Source organism: Centropristis striata, chromosome 12 (genome assembly GCF_030273125.1).
Source record: "Centropristis striata isolate RG_2023a ecotype Rhode Island chromosome 12, C.striata_1.0, whole genome shotgun sequence".
Classification (NCBI taxonomy): Eukaryota; Metazoa; Chordata; class Actinopteri; order Perciformes; family Serranidae; genus Centropristis; species Centropristis striata.
This window is the reverse complement of record NC_081528.1, coordinates 36,736,614-36,752,389: the sequence shown is the minus strand read 5'-3', so window position 1 is coordinate 36,752,389 and position 15,776 is coordinate 36,736,614. Positions and strand designations below refer to the sequence as shown.

At 36.4% G+C, this 15,776-nt stretch overlaps 1 protein-coding gene across 2 annotated transcripts in view; it reads left to right on the top strand.

Moving 5' to 3' along the window:
• The window catches only part of wu:fb13g09 (ATP-binding cassette sub-family C member 5), a 78,103-nt gene that overhangs the window by 25,715 nt on the left and 36,612 nt on the right, over positions 1 to 15,776 (top strand). For both annotated transcript variants that reach the window (XM_059345854.1, XM_059345853.1), the window contains exons 4-7: positions 5,651 to 5,798; positions 10,663 to 10,896; positions 12,195 to 12,368; positions 13,105 to 13,252. In XM_059345854.1, the coding sequence (XP_059201837.1) occupies positions 5,651 to 5,798; positions 10,663 to 10,896; positions 12,195 to 12,368; positions 13,105 to 13,252 (704 nt within the window). The remainder of the gene's footprint in view (positions 1 to 5,650; positions 5,799 to 10,662; positions 10,897 to 12,194; positions 12,369 to 13,104; positions 13,253 to 15,776) is intronic.

The window sequence follows — 15,776 nt, the reverse complement described above, 5'->3', positions numbered from 1 at the left end:
ACGCTGTTCCTCAGGCACGTGCACACACAGGGACCTAGGGCTGCTTCAGCCCCTGCCCCCTAAATAACATGAATAAATAGGGATGTAAAAAACGGCGCTACAAAAACTCCACACTGCAAAAAAAGAAAAGTTGGGTGAACTCAAAATTTCGAGGCAACAAACTTCGATAAAATTTTAAGTTGGACAATTAAACTAAATATTTTAAGTTTTGTTTTTGAGTTTGCTCAACTCTGAATTTCTCTGGCACGATTGTAACGCCGCTATGAAATGTCAGCTAATATTGTGACCACAATTTTGAGTTAGCATTGATACGCTAATGGCTACTCTTGTAGCTGTAACAAGCAGCGCCGCTAGCATCAGTTAGCCGCTAGCATCAGTTAGCCGATAGCTTTCGCTAATGACCGAATTTCACAACAAAGAAATAAGAGTTATCAGAACTATTGTCCCTTGTTGTGAACCCCAACTTAAAGATATAAGTAACAACAACTCACCAACTTGTTTTTGAGCAGACAACTGGCTTCCTTTGTTGTGCTAACTTACATTATTGCCCTAAATGTCAATAATTTATATTTCCAAGTTTTACCAACTTAAATCACTGTTTTATGCCAAAAAATACAAGTTAGCTTTTTTGCAGTGTAGTCACCGTCCACTTATTCACTTAAATATTGGTCATATTTCAGAAAAACGCCCTATTTTAGTCAATGTGCCAGCTTCCATCGGCTGCAGCTCTGCTGTATCACAGCTCCATTTTTACCGGACGTCGGAGCACGGTGCAGGAAATCTGCTTATTCTGACTTTGCTACAAAATAATAATCCCCGCTGTTCCTGTATCCTGTTGTCGTTACACGTACATTGTGGTGTTTCTGCATTGCAGCTGGGAAATAACTGTAATGGCACTTTATAGCTGCATTTTCTACCTATGTATAGCAAGCTATAGTGAAGTTGTGACATCAAAACCTGTCTGTATGTTTCCTAGTGTAGCAATGTTTTGATGCTACACCTAGACCCGCTTTGTAGTCAAAACATACATGAAAATATCCCTTTTTACAATATGGGACCTTTAAATCAGAGTCCAAAGGATTCTATAATCTTTTAAACAGTCATGAAGATATTATGAAACAAAAAATGATTCAGTCAGAGGTCATGTTTTTTGTTTCAAGCACCCAGTGAAGTTTGTTGTTTGAAGGCGTATTCAGGTAAACTGATCTACATCACGCTGCTTCACTCTCACACTGCAGCGTCACTGGGATTATTTATCTTTTTTGAACAAATATTGAGAAACCTTCTCTGCTTTCCCTGCCCTACATGTGAGCAGGTGCAAACTTGCATACTCAGTACAAAAATTTGCCTCTCAGGCGTGTAAACAACTTGTCTAGGAGTGTGTGTGGTAGCTCTGTCTCTGCAGAGAGAACTAATTGAAGAACATCCAGTCTTTCTTTACCAATACGGACACGTTGTGTTGCTAAGAATAGCAGGGATTAAAGATTACAGTGAGAGTTAGTGGCTGACTTTGGTGGTTATGTCATTAACTCCTCTACCTGCGATGCACTGTGACATTCATTAGCTGTCGTTGAGTGGAGCCAGGCTGCAGCAGACGCTGAGATAACAGCCACTGTTAGCCTGCCAAACCTTCCGCCTTGTAGTAATGAACTAATTCTATGAATGAACAATAAAACTCACAATAAGCCTATTAGGGGGCATTTAGCATTTCCTGCTGGCTGAAAGGAAAACCCATGCTTCTTCCATTACTCACGTGCTGTCGAGTCATGGTGCCGTGACTTGGCATTATTCAGAAAACTGACTGTTTGAGGAAGTTCAGCTCTTGTATCTGCTGACAACTGTGTGGGTTTGTAAATGACCAGTTCTGTTAAAAGGCTCTGGCTCGCGGCCTGGAGGTTTTAGTGCTGCTGCTGCTTTGTGTGTGCTAAAGAGCACATGAAAGAGAAGCAGCAAAGGAGCACAAAGCTATCTCATTGGCACGGGTGGGCGATGGTGTGCATGAGCGCTGCACGCTCGCTGGAGACGGGAGGTCTTTATTGTGTGTTTACATAGCAAGAACAGTTATGCAACCCGCGATGCAAAGCAGAGACGATGGCGAGAGAGAGAGGGGGGGAATGGGAAAAAAGCACCCTGGGAGAGTTGACACTTGTTGGTGCTCAGTGAGGTGCGAACCTTGAACGCAATGTCCCGGCCAACAAAACTCTCGAAACATCGGCTTCTTCTGCCATCTGGCAAACTGAAACCCGTGGCTGTTTAAAAGCAAATCATTCCTCCTTTTGGATCCCACTCTGTTGCTCTGCTGCTCTCATTTACATTTATGTGTGTGATCACGCACACACTTAAAGATCTGCTATTGTGTCGAGGAGTTTTTAACCCTATAAGAACCCAGACCCAGTAACCCTTAACCCATAAGAACCCATGGTGACACCCGTGTATCAAACACTTTAAATCAGGGGTCTCAAACTCAAATTACCTGGGGGCCGCAAAGACACCAAATGATGAAAAAATACATAGAATTACCAAAAAAGACACAAAATAATTTAAAAAAGACACAAAATGAGCGAAAAAAGACACAAAATGACCAAAAACCCCCCACAAAATTAGAAAAAAAAGAAACAAAATGATTTAAAAAAGACACAAAATGACCCAAAAAAGACACAAAATGACCAAAAAACCCCACAAAATTAGAAAAAAAGACACAAAATGATTTAAAAAAGACACAAAATGACCCAAAAAAGACACAAAATGACCAAAAAACCCCACAAAATGACCCAAAAAAGACACAAAATGACCCAAAAAAGACACAAAATGACCAAAAAACCCCACAAAATTAGAAAAAAAGACACAAAATGATTTAAAAAAGACAAAATTATTTAAAAAAGACACAAAATGACCAAAGAAAGACACAGAATTACCAAAAAAAGACACAAAATTATTAAAAAAGACACAAATACCAAAAAAAGAGACACATAATTACCAAAATAAGTAATTAGGGCCGCGAGTTTCAGACACCTGCTTTAAATCTTCTAGAATCTCCCATATTCAGCTTTATGCTTCACCTTAACTCATTAAATCCCTAAGAGACGTAAACTGTGTGACTAGAAACAGAAATATGCAAAAGTAGCTAATTTTAAAAGCTTATTTTTTGTTACTAGGCAAAGTTTAAACCCATTTAACAATTCTAATCCATTAATAGCTGTGTCCTGTGTTGCATTTAACTTGTTCTGACCATATTTCCTGAACAAATTAAAGTCACAATTTTGATAAATGTTATGGAGATGCAAAATAAAACGGTAAATTTGTGTCTCTGTAAGCAGAAAACGTGTCTAGCTTTTTTTCTATTTTAAAATAAGAAATATCATAAACATAAATACCATAAACGCCCAATGTAACGTATATGTCATATCACAGAAATTTGACATTTAGGGCTAGTATTTTTTTTTTTAAAACATCAGAAATGTGTTCTATGTGGTCCACCTATAGAACACATCCTTTAAGGATAACTGGGTCTGGGTTCTTATGGGTTAAAAAGGAAAATTATGGGGGATATACCACAGAACAAGTGGACCACATAGAACACATTTATGATGTTTTAATAAAAAAACACAACCCCTAAATGTCAAAGATCTGTGATATGACATATATGTTACATTGGGCATTTATGGAAGTTATGTGTATGATATTTCTTATTTTTAAATAAATAAACTAGACACCTTTTCTGCTTACAGAAACACAATTTTGCCTTTTTCTTTACATCTCCACAACACAATTGTGACAGTATAGAATAGGATTATTTTTTGTTTATATTTGGTCAAATGTACTTAGATTAGAATTAGAATTGTTAAATGGGTTTAAACTTAGCCTAGTAACAAAAAATAACATTTTTGAAATTAGCTACTTCTTTACATTTCTGTTTCCAGTCACACACATATTTTGGAGATGTCACTTCCTGTCACAGTCCAACAGTCTTGCTGAGGGATTTAATGAGTTACAGTGAAGCATAAAGCTGAATATGGGAAATTATAGAACATTTAAAGTGTTTTTTACACGCGTGTCACCATAGGTTCTTATGGGTTAAACCCTTGACAGATAAAACTATAAATAAACATAAATTTTGTATACATATTGCATTGTTATTTACCATTATGTAGATCAGCTGTTCTCAACCTTGGGGTCGGGACCCCAGTTGGGGTCGCGAGATGATTTCTGGGGGTCGCCAAATCATTTTGTTAATGTGTTTTAGTCTTTTTGGTCATTTAATGTCTTTTTTTTAGTAACTTTGTGTCTTTTTTGGTCAATTTGTGTCTTTTTTTTTTATCATTTTGTGGTCAATTTGTGTCTTTTTTTGGTCATTTTGTTTCTTTTTGGGGTCATTTTGTGTCTTTGTTGGTCAATTTGTGTCTTTTTTGGTCATTTTGTGTCTTTTTTTGGTCATTTTGTGTCTTTTTTTGGTCATTTTGTTTCTTTGTGGGGTCATTTTGTGTCTTTGTTGGTCAATTTGTGTCTTTTTTGGTCATTTTGTGTCTTTTTTTGGTCATTTTGTGTCTTTTTTTGGTCATTTTGTTTCTTTATGGGGTCATTTTGTGTCTTTGTTGGTCAATTTGTGTCTTTTGGTCATTTTGTGTCTTTTTTTGGTCATTTTGTTTCTTTTTTTGGGTGATCTGAACTGTGTGAGATTGTGTTCAGTGAGTGGGGGTCGCGGACAACATGCATGTTAAATTGGGGGTCACGACTCAAAAAGGTTGAGAACTACTGATGTAGATGCATGTTAATATCAAAATGCATCTTTTTTTTTTGCTTTCAGTAAATTGCTCACTGTCCCTTGCTTTGTCCATTGATGGGATTTAGCCACACAAAATGTATTACTCACATAAAAGTCTCATTACCGGTGACTCAAGCTGTGCTCTGTGCAGCTATTGGGCTGCAATTAATTGCAATTTCTTAGATTCAACGCCATTTGACTTCAAGTAGTAATTATCAGGCTGTGTGAGAGTCTAGTTGGTTTAATGTTCTGTCTATCTCTGATACGTTTTTAATAAAGTCATTAGGGCGTAAATTACTTTCTGCAGCTGCTCCGCTGCTGCTTTATAGAGTCATTAGCAATGATGCATTTGGCCAACAAGATATTTCACCCTCTTGAAGGGGCATTATACAGCAATAAAAGTACATTAGCACATCTTTGGTAACATGTTTGGTCATACCTTTCTCAGTCTAATTATGCAGTGCATCATTCATGATTGTATATTGTAGGTCACCTTTAAATTATGATCAGCCTAGGTGCCTTCATTTTTCTTTTGTGATTTTTCGGCTGCAATGATTGCCTGCTAGACTGTCTGTCTGTCTGTCTGATAAATTGGAAATGCAACTGTGCTGTTTTTTTAATCGACTTAATTAATGGAGAAATAACAATACAGAAACTATTTTTTCACTTATGATAATTTTACCCTTCAAAAATGCCAACTTTTACATACAGTTAATTGGTACTCCGCTGGCACTTTGCATAGCATTCATGTGCGAGAGTGGAGAAATTATTTTTTTACAAATTGGTGAGAGTCATCATTCAGTAAATGAAGCTCAATTACAATGTAGTGATGTGTGGCTGAGCTGTGAGTTTGTGTGGCTTGTCGTCATTTTGTGCTTCTGGTTCCAGGCTCGAAGCTTTGTGGCACGATGAGCTGAAGAGACGAGGCCGCGAGGGGGCGTCCCTGACCAGGGTCCTCTGGAGGTTCTGCAGAACCCGCATGCTGGTGGCCATCTTCTCCCTCCTCCTCACGATGGTGGCAGGCTTCGTTGGGCCCGTGAGTATCGTCCAAATCCTCCTTTTTTCCCTACATATTCCTCTGATTGGGCTAATTGTCTAGACGGATTTCAGAAAAAAGGCCTCCTATAAGAAGTGAGGAGCATTTATGGGTACAAGTCAGGAACCGGCCTACCTTACAGATCTCAAGGGTGCTGAGTCCAAAAAAATGGTTCCCAAGTGAAATTTTGAGTTTTTGACCTTCTAATTTGTATATCAAATGGCCAAATTGCCCATCTTGCACAGTCGTTGGACCATTTCCCCTTAGTTTTTTTGTAAGTAGCCAATCAAGATGAGGAAATTAAGTTTCTGGATCTATAGTCTAGAGTCAGAGCAAGGATATAGTGGAGGCTCAGTGTCTTTTTTATGTATTTATATATATGCAAAATACCAACTGGAACATTTAAAAGTGATATTGATTGAATATTTATGTCGGCCTTAAAAAAATGACACAAATGATGCTTAATTTCACCTTAAAAGTTGGTATTTTGCATATATATACATATATATATATGTATATATATATACATAAAAAAAGACACTGAGCCTCAGAAACTTAATTTCCTCATCTTTGATTGCCTACTTACAAAAAAACGGCCGCCATTTTGATATGCAAATGAGAAGGTCAAAAAATTCAAAATTTCGCTTGGGAACCATTTTTTTTGGATTCAGCACCCTTAAAATAAGTAAAGTAGGCCAGTTCCCGACTCACTTTCACTTTTTGGACAATTCCGTCTAGACTATAATGTGCCTTCCAGCTTGGTGGCCGGCTTGTCCCAAGTCCCTGGGTGTATTTCCTGAAAATCGCTTCATCCCGTTTCACGCTGGTGTGGAAATTGAAATGAAAACGTACTGGGAGATTACAAAGCATTGCATAGTGATACCCACATTAATGCCATAGATCAGGGATTCCCAAAGTGTGGTGCGTGGACCCCTGAAATAGATAGATAGATGAAAAATGTAATGGCGGTCTGATAATGAAACAATTACATTTTTTCCCCCACACAATAAAGACCTGTTATTGATTAATTAGTAAATACAGGCTATTTCATTTCTTGTTAATTTTTGCATCTATTTTGTTCATTTTTGCATCTATTTTTTGGTTGTTTGGTAATTTTTACATGTATTTTTGGTCAATTTGTGCCTATTTTGATAATTTTGTGTCATCTTTGGTCATTTTTGCATCTATTTTTGGTTGTTTTTGATCTTATAATGAAGCGTAGAAGAAGTTTTCTTCTTGTTCTTGTATCATTTTTCCAACCTGTGTTATGATGACGGGGTTGTGTTCACTCCACGCTCATTTAAATTTGCTGCAATTTTTGTTCAACGCAGCTCAAAATATTGTAACATTTTCCCAACTGATCTGCTTTCTGCCTCTGATCTGGTTTGTACCAAGTCACGATTTTCCTCCAGAAAAAAAATGCCCCTAGATGAGCATCAGACAAGAGAGAGAATCAAAGTGTAGATAATTATAAACACTCCTTCTCAGAAATGATAAATAATCAACTTAAACCCTTAAAGTAAATGGTCATTATGTTTGGAATTCCCAGTTCATGAAATTACTGGATAGATTTCATTGTTCTTTGTGCTCTAAGCTGTTTATTTTGATGTGATGTTATGTGTACACTGTGTGCTTGCTACTTGCTGCAACTAATAGCATTAACTGGATTTAGATCTTACACAATGACGCATGTGTCTCACATTCCTTCTGATTTAGTTTGTGCACTTGCTGATAAAGACAGGTTATGTAAATTCTCCCTGCAGTTCTACAATTTACAATTTTATTTTATGTATTTTTACTAATCTAATGTACTAAAATGTTGCAGTTCTCACTTTAAAAACGTTCATCTGAATGAACTTATATTATTTTCCACTGTCACTGAATTAAATCCTCCAACCAACTATTAATACTAATGATATTCAGAATTTAACCTTTTAATTTAGTGTTTTATTAATGCCACACAAAAAAAATGAATTATTATCTTTACACTAAATGAAAAGGGGTAACTTTCTGTCCTTTTTTACAAGTTGGAATGCATCTTTAATTGGCAACAATATTGATTTGTATGCAACTTTAATTGTTGTACGAAACCTCTCACTTATGTATTATTATGTGTCTTATATTGTATATTGATTGGCAACATTATGCATTTTTTTTTTGATTTAAAGAAACATTGGTAACGCTTTATAATAAGGTCCTTAATAACCATTAATTAACAAGTAATAAGGCATTGTTCTCGCTTTAGATCCGGTAGTTGCAAAAAGCATAGTTAACTTATAGTTAACTTATAATAGATGAGCAATAAAGTATATTTTAATATCAATAAGCAAACAAAATAAGATTAATAAAGGCATGGCAAAGACATAATGGGTGGGTCATGGGTGTTTTTAATGCCATTATTAACATTTATATAAGCTTATAAACACACAATAATGTTAATAAGCATCTTGTAAGGACTTACAAGGGCCTTATTACTTGTTAATTAATGGTTATTACAAGTTACCGAAACATTTGTTACCTCAAGGACACAAATGTCAACATCCTAAACTACTATATATTAATATTATTTTCCACTTTAAATGAGTTAACCACAATCAGTCCTGATCATAACGCCATAGGGCAAATAAGAAAAATGGCTTAATCCAGTGGAAAATTGTAAACACTATGTTTTTCAAGCCAGGGGACTAAGCCTGATGTAATAAAATGTATGATTTTATGCTGTAATGGCCGTATAGCATCACAACCTCGTGGTTTTAATGGGCTTCAGCGGGACACTTTAGTCCATAAGGGTTTTACTGTCTGTATTATAATTCGAGGAGCTGAGGTTAAACTTGCAAAATTTAAAAAAACAAAACAACCTCACCCTCGCCAAAATCTATGCCGTATCCATTAAACATGCTCAAATGATTGATTTAATGAAAGATTAAATTACTACCTACCCAGTTGTCTTTGCTTATTTTTTGTGTTCAATATCTTTATTGAGTTTTTCATATAGCAAAAACAACAACGAAAAAATAAAATAAAGATAAATACAAATATAAAGCAATCGGCTGGAGAAACATGAATGGAAGGTTATGACATGTATTAAAAAAAAATAAAGCTGTAAAGATTCTGCTCCTTCGCATATATACAGCATGTCATTATGAGTAGCCAAATATACATTACACAAACCAGCACAGACAGCCACAAAAACAAACAAACAGAGCTGTCTTAGACAAAAACAACAACCATAACAACAAGAACCACAGGGGGTAAGCCATATCATACATACATTTAAAAAATAATAATAAGTCAGGAATGGGGACCAGGTTCTAGAGAAAGCTTCAGTCATACATCTGGACCGATATGTTAAGTATCCCATGGGTAACATATCAAAAATAACTTTATGCCATCCAGCTATTGTGGGGGGTTTACAGTCTATCCACTTCAGCAATATGTTCTTCCTTGCACAAAAAGTGAGAATAGAGAAGAGTCTTATCTTTGCTTATTTTACTCATGAACTCATCTCTAATCTATTGATTTAAAATATTCTCTTTTATCTTCTAATTCTATGTTGTTCTCCTTCCTGTGGTCTGCTTATCTCTATCTATGGCATCTCCTAAATCCTTCCCTCCGTTTCATCTCAATGTTCTGTTTCCTCCTCCGCCTCCTGTCCCACTTTATGTCTCTCCCTGCTCCTGCTTTTTTGTCTGAGCTGTTTTTTTTGCTCGCCTTTTGTTCTCTTACTGTTTCTCTTTTTTTTTTTTTTTTTTTATGTGAATATTTTTTATTGGGTTTTATAATACATACAGCACAAGAACATCCATGAACTCAAACACATCCAGAAACTCAAATGTATTGTGCGCACACCATAAAATCAATAAGAAATAATAATAATAAAAATAAACATGATTAGAATGTCCCAAATATATTAGCGTTAATGACAATAAGAAAAATAAACAGACATTCTGACACAAAGAAAAGCAATAATGGTAAAACTTCACAAATGATGCAAATCAGCTATACAAAACCGACAGAGGTGAACAGAGAAGTAAAAACAAAAAACAGTAAAATAAATAAGTAAATAAATAAATTCACAGGGCCCTTGAAATCATTTAGTCTACGGGGAGCTTCTCAACATATAGTACAGCTGTTCTCAACCTTGGGGTCGGGACCCCAATTGGGGTCATTTTGTGTCTTTTAGGTCATTTTGTGTCTTTTTTGGTCATTTTGTTTCTTTTTTTGGTCATTTTGTGTCTTTTTTTGGTCATTTTGTTTCCTTTTTTGTCATTTTGTGTCTTTTTTTGGTCATTGTGTCTCTTTTTTGGTCATTTTGTGTCTTTTTTGGTCATTTTGTTTCTTTTTTTGGTCATTTTGTGTCTTTTTTTGGTCATTTTGTTTCCTTTTTTGTCATTTTGTGTATTTTTTTGGTCATTTTGTGTCTTCTTTTGATCATTTTGTAGTCAATTTGTGTCTTTTTTGGTCATTTTGTTTCTTTTTTTGGTCATTTTGTGTCTTTTTTTGGTCATTTTGTTTCCTTTTTTGTCATTTTGTGTCTTTATTGGTCATTTTGTTTCCTTTTTTTGGTCATTTTGTTTCTTTTTTGGGTGATCTGAACTGTGCGTGTGAGATTGTGTTCAGTGACAACATGCATGTTAAATTGGGGGTCGCGTCTCAAAAAGGTTGAGAACTACTGATATAGTAGGAACGGTTGCCACAGATTTTTGAATTTACTTTCTGAGCCTTGAGTCGTATATCTTAGTTGTTCCACTTTAAGATGAGCCACTACGTCCATCACCCACCGCCCATGAGAAGGGGGTTTACTGTTTCTCTTTTACCTTCTTTTCCACTCATTTCCCCTCTTTTTCTCCCCGTTGCTCCCCAGGCTCTGCTGGTCCGAGCTCTGCTGGAGTATTCTCAGAGCCCGGTCACCTACGTGCCGTACGGCCTGGGTCTGGTCGCCGGGATCTTCCTCATGGAAGTGATGCGTTCCTGGTCGATGGCGCTCATGTGGGCCGTCAACTACCGCACTGCAGCACGCCTCCGTGGGGCCGCTCTTACTTTTGCATTCCACAAGATCCTCCGCCTACGCAGCACTAAAGACATCAGTCCAGGCGAGGTAGGTGATCTAATCCTGGAGGGGGACTCATCACCAAATTAACTACAGCATCCCTCGCTGCAGGGCGCCACGTGCAGATGATGATTGAGATGGATTTAATTTCTGCTCTTACACCAATTCGGCTTAGATCTCGACAAATCCCACAGCCTCGGGGAGGGGAGTCCAACTCAGATTAGTCATTAACACAGCTTAAGAGGAATCATTGTCCGACAAGTAAACGTGGGAATAAGGACAACTGCATTTGTAAAAATTGATTTTATAGTCTTAGTGGTGAGCTTTAAAGGGTTATGTGTTTAAAGAGATTTAGTTCACTTTAGATACAGTACGACACGCCTTCTCATTCAATGTTTTTCCTTTATTTTCATGACTATTTACATTGTAGATTCATCAAAACTATTAATGAACACATGTGGAATTATGTACTTAACAAAAAAGTGTGAAATAACTGAAAACATGTCTTATATTCTAGTAAGCAAAGGGTGGTTACTTTGAGGAATCTAAAATACAAGACATGTTTTCAGTTATTTCACACTTTTTTTGTGAAGTACATAATTCCATATAAACAGGAGGGGTGAACAGTGGCCAAATAAACAATAATAAAAAACGAAAAATAAAAATAAAAATATACATATATATATATACATACACACATACATACATACACACACACATACACATACACATGTATACATACATACACACATACATATACATACACATAAAACCAAACAAATAATATGATACTAAATAAATAAATAAAATAAAAAGGGACATTTAGAGGAGATATACAGAATGCTTGGAAAAAACAAACAAAAAATAGCTATAACAATTTGTATATGTTGTGCCTAGAGTTTGACCACCAAATCAGTATACTAAAAACAATTACTGGCCATTTAAAAGTTACATCAATTTATCTTAATTAGAACCATCTATGTTAATCATCTAACGATGAAATAGACTCAATTAGGGAAAGAATGGGATTCCAAGTTTTATAAAAGTTGTCGGAGCACCCCCTAATACTGTACTTGATTTTTTCTAAATGTAGAAATGACATTAGATCCTTGAGCCAAGAGTTAGGGGAGGGAGGATTCTTATCCTTCCAATGAAGTAAGATACGTCTGCGGGCTACCAGAGATGCAAAAGCAATTGAGCTTTCATTAATAGTTTTGATGAATCTACAATGTAAATAGTCATGAAAATAAAGAAAAACGCATTGAATGAGAACGTGTGTGTCCAAACTTTTGGCCTGTAGTGTATTTTAATTAATTTCTAATACAAATCACTGTGTCTCTTTCCAGCTGATCAACATCTGCTCCAGTGACGGCCAGCGGCTGTATGAAGCCGTGTCGGTGGGCTGCCTGCTGGCTGGGGGGCCCCTGGTGGGAATACTGGGTCTGTCCTACACTACGTACTTCCTGGGCCCCACTGCTCTGCTGGGCTCGGCCATTTTCATCCTCTTCTACCCCACCATGGTACGACTTGGGCTCAAACATCTCTAACAGTGGGACAAAGGAAGTTTTGTTGTGTAGTGCTGCTGTTGGAAAGACAGAGACCAAATACATGATGCTTTTATTGCAGGCACACAAATTAAAATAGATTAAAAACAACACAGACATCTGTCAGAGTTTTTAAAAATAATGTAAATTGCCATCAATGACAAAATATAGTTCCATTACAGACTTTTATAAAATTCATACCGAGTAATGATCACACCCATTATAGCAGTGACAATTTAATTACAACCATTTCTAAAAGTTTTTACTAAAAGTTATGCTCATACATATCACAGCTGTGACAAGCAATTTAATTATAGGAATTTCTTAAAGTTCTGCAAAAAAAGTTAGTGACCAGAGATGTTGTTTTTTTTATTGTTGAGTCATTATTTTCTGAGAGAGAATTTAAAAAAATTTGGTTAGCAGACGTCTTAAGATAATTCAGGGTTGTTGAAGAGTACATCCAGCACTTTTAAAAGCATCATAACTCTTCGCCTATCAATCTCCTGTCAATTTTGTAGCTGTTATTTTCAAATTACACTCAGTCTAAGTCGGAGGCTGACAGCCGGAGACCCTGGTATTGATGTGAAAGGCATTTATCACTCTGGTCCCGTGGACAGGCCTGCAGCACGGCTAATGTGATTGTGTCTGCTTTCATTTCCTCCCCTGCCACTTATTTCTCTTGTCATCATTTCCTCTCTTCCCGTCTGGACAGATGCTCGCATCAAGGCTGACGGCGTATTTCCGCAAGAAGTGTGTGGTGGTGACCGACCGCCGCGTGAGGCTGATGAACGAGATCTTGGGCTGCATAAAGTTCATCAAGATGTATTGTTGGGAAGACGCCTTCGCACAGAATATTCACAGTGAGTGGCCGTCAAGTGACTCAGCGATATCATAATAAAGTGCCCACTCCATGTTTGTGGTCAGGGACGGGGTAGCTGTCTAGAGCAGTAGTTCTCAACCTTTTTGAGTCGCGACCCCCAATTTAACATGCATGTTGTCAGCGACCCCCGCTCACTGAACAGAATCTCACGCACACAGTTCAGATCACCCAAAAAAGACACAAAATGACCAAAAAAAGGAAACAAAATGACCAAAAAAGACACAAAATGACCAAAAAAGACACAAAATGACCAAAAAAAGACCCAAAATGACCAAAAAAAGACACAAATTGACCAAAAAATAAACAAAATGACCAAAAAAGACACAAAATGACCAAAAAAAGACACAAATTGACCAAAAAAAGACACAAAATGACCAAAAAAGACACAAAATTACCAAAAAAGACACAAAATGACCAAAAAAATACCCAAAATGACCAAAAAAATACCCAAAATGACCAAAAAAAGACACAAATTGACAAAAAATAAACAAAATGACCAAAAAAGACACAAAATTACCAAAAAAAAGACACAAATTGACCAAAAAAAGGAAACAAAATGACCAAAAAAGACACAAAATGACCAAAAAAATACCCAAAATGACCAAAAAAATACCCAAAATGACCAAAAAAGACACAAATTGATCAAAAAATAAACAAAATGACCAAAAAAGACACAAAATGACCAAAAAAATACACAAAATGACCCAAAAAAAGAAACAAAATGACCAAAAAAAGACACAAAATGACCAAAAAAAGGAAACAAAATGACCAAAAAAGACACAAAATGACCAAAAAGACTAAAACACATGAACACTTTGACAGAGTGGAGACAGAGCTGACTTTCAAAATGATTTGGCGACCCCCAGAAATCATCTCGCGACCCCAATTGGGGTCCCGACCCCAAGGTTGAGAATAGCTGGTCTAGAGATGCAAACTTCATGCAATTAAGTGGTTTATTAGGCTTTTTTATTCTCAGAATAGAGGGTCACCTCATTTTAACACCTGTCACTGTGGCAAATTAGAAACTAAATGGTCAGTTTATCACTGGAAATTAGACTTATCCTCTTAGCGACCTGGCGAGATAACCCTGACCCTAAATCCATTTTCATTAGCTGGCGCCGTTTAAGTTTTCCCTGTGCAATCCTCAACAATCAAGGCCGGTTTGAATCCCTCGGCTTCAAGGTTAATTTGCAAGGTGTGCTGAGCCTTATGATACCTTCAATGACTGTCCGGGCTCCTCCACTTATCCATGAATTAGCAATGGCCTTTTTCTCACGAGGTCCTCGCTGTAGGTTGTGGATAAGGATAATTTTCCCCCTTTTAATCACGCTTCAAATTAGCCAGGTGGGGCTCGTTTTCACTTCTGTCCTTTGATTACCTTATTATAATGACAATTAATTGCCATTCTACTTAATGGCCAATGAGTGCTAAGAGTTACAGTGTCATTTCCTTTCAATTACAATTGTTGTTAAATTGATGATCACAGTGTTTTTGCCCCGGGGGCGTGTGACTTTTTGCTTTGTAATGCGCACAGAAAGACACATAACATCCAAAGAGAATCCCATAGAGAATAACATGTATCGGCATGAGGGAGTGCTCATATTTCACACAGTGCTGCTGGGTCTGAATTAAAGATGCACAAGCTTTTTTGTTCCACTGTTTGCACCCAATGAACTGGGTGCAGTGTGCATTTGGGAGATATAAACATGGAGGGGGGGGGATTGTCTATAAGACTTGTACACTGTAAAAAATGTCTGTAGATTTTACGGTGAAAAACTGCTAAACCATGACAGTAAAATACCGTAAAATGATAAATGAGTTAATTCAGTTTCAGTAACAATGAAACACTGTAAATATATATATCAGCCAAAACTTGTTTTTTTTTTTTAAATACATAACTCCACTGTAAAATACACTGGCACCTTGTTTGTAACAAAATATATTGTAATATATATACAAGCCATCACTATAATTTTTGCATTTATTTTTTGTAAAAATACTTTTTCTCACTTTTAAATGTACTAAACACCATATCTCTCTAACAGAAATATACTGTGATATTTAATGTTAAAATCTTTGTATTATGCAGCATTTATAATTATAATTAGTATTAGTATTTTCTTGTCAATTATATGGCAGAACAGGGTTTCTTTTGATTGAAAAACTTTTTCTTTTTTACAGTAAAATATGGAATAAAATGGCAATCTTAAACATGAAATCAACAGTGCTAATATCATTTTACCGTAATATTAGAAAAAGTTGCACCGTATTTATTACGGTAAATTTCTGGCAACCACAGCTGCCGGGTTTTTACCGTAAAAACAACAGGTTTTTTGGTAACACTTTCTATGAAGACTACATCTATAGTGCATTATGAGCGCATTCATAGTGAATTATAATGCTCATTATAATCAATCATAATGCATTATGCAATCTATAATGCAGTATAGCTAATCATGATGTTTCATGATTCATCATGATTAGCTATACTGCATTATAGATGC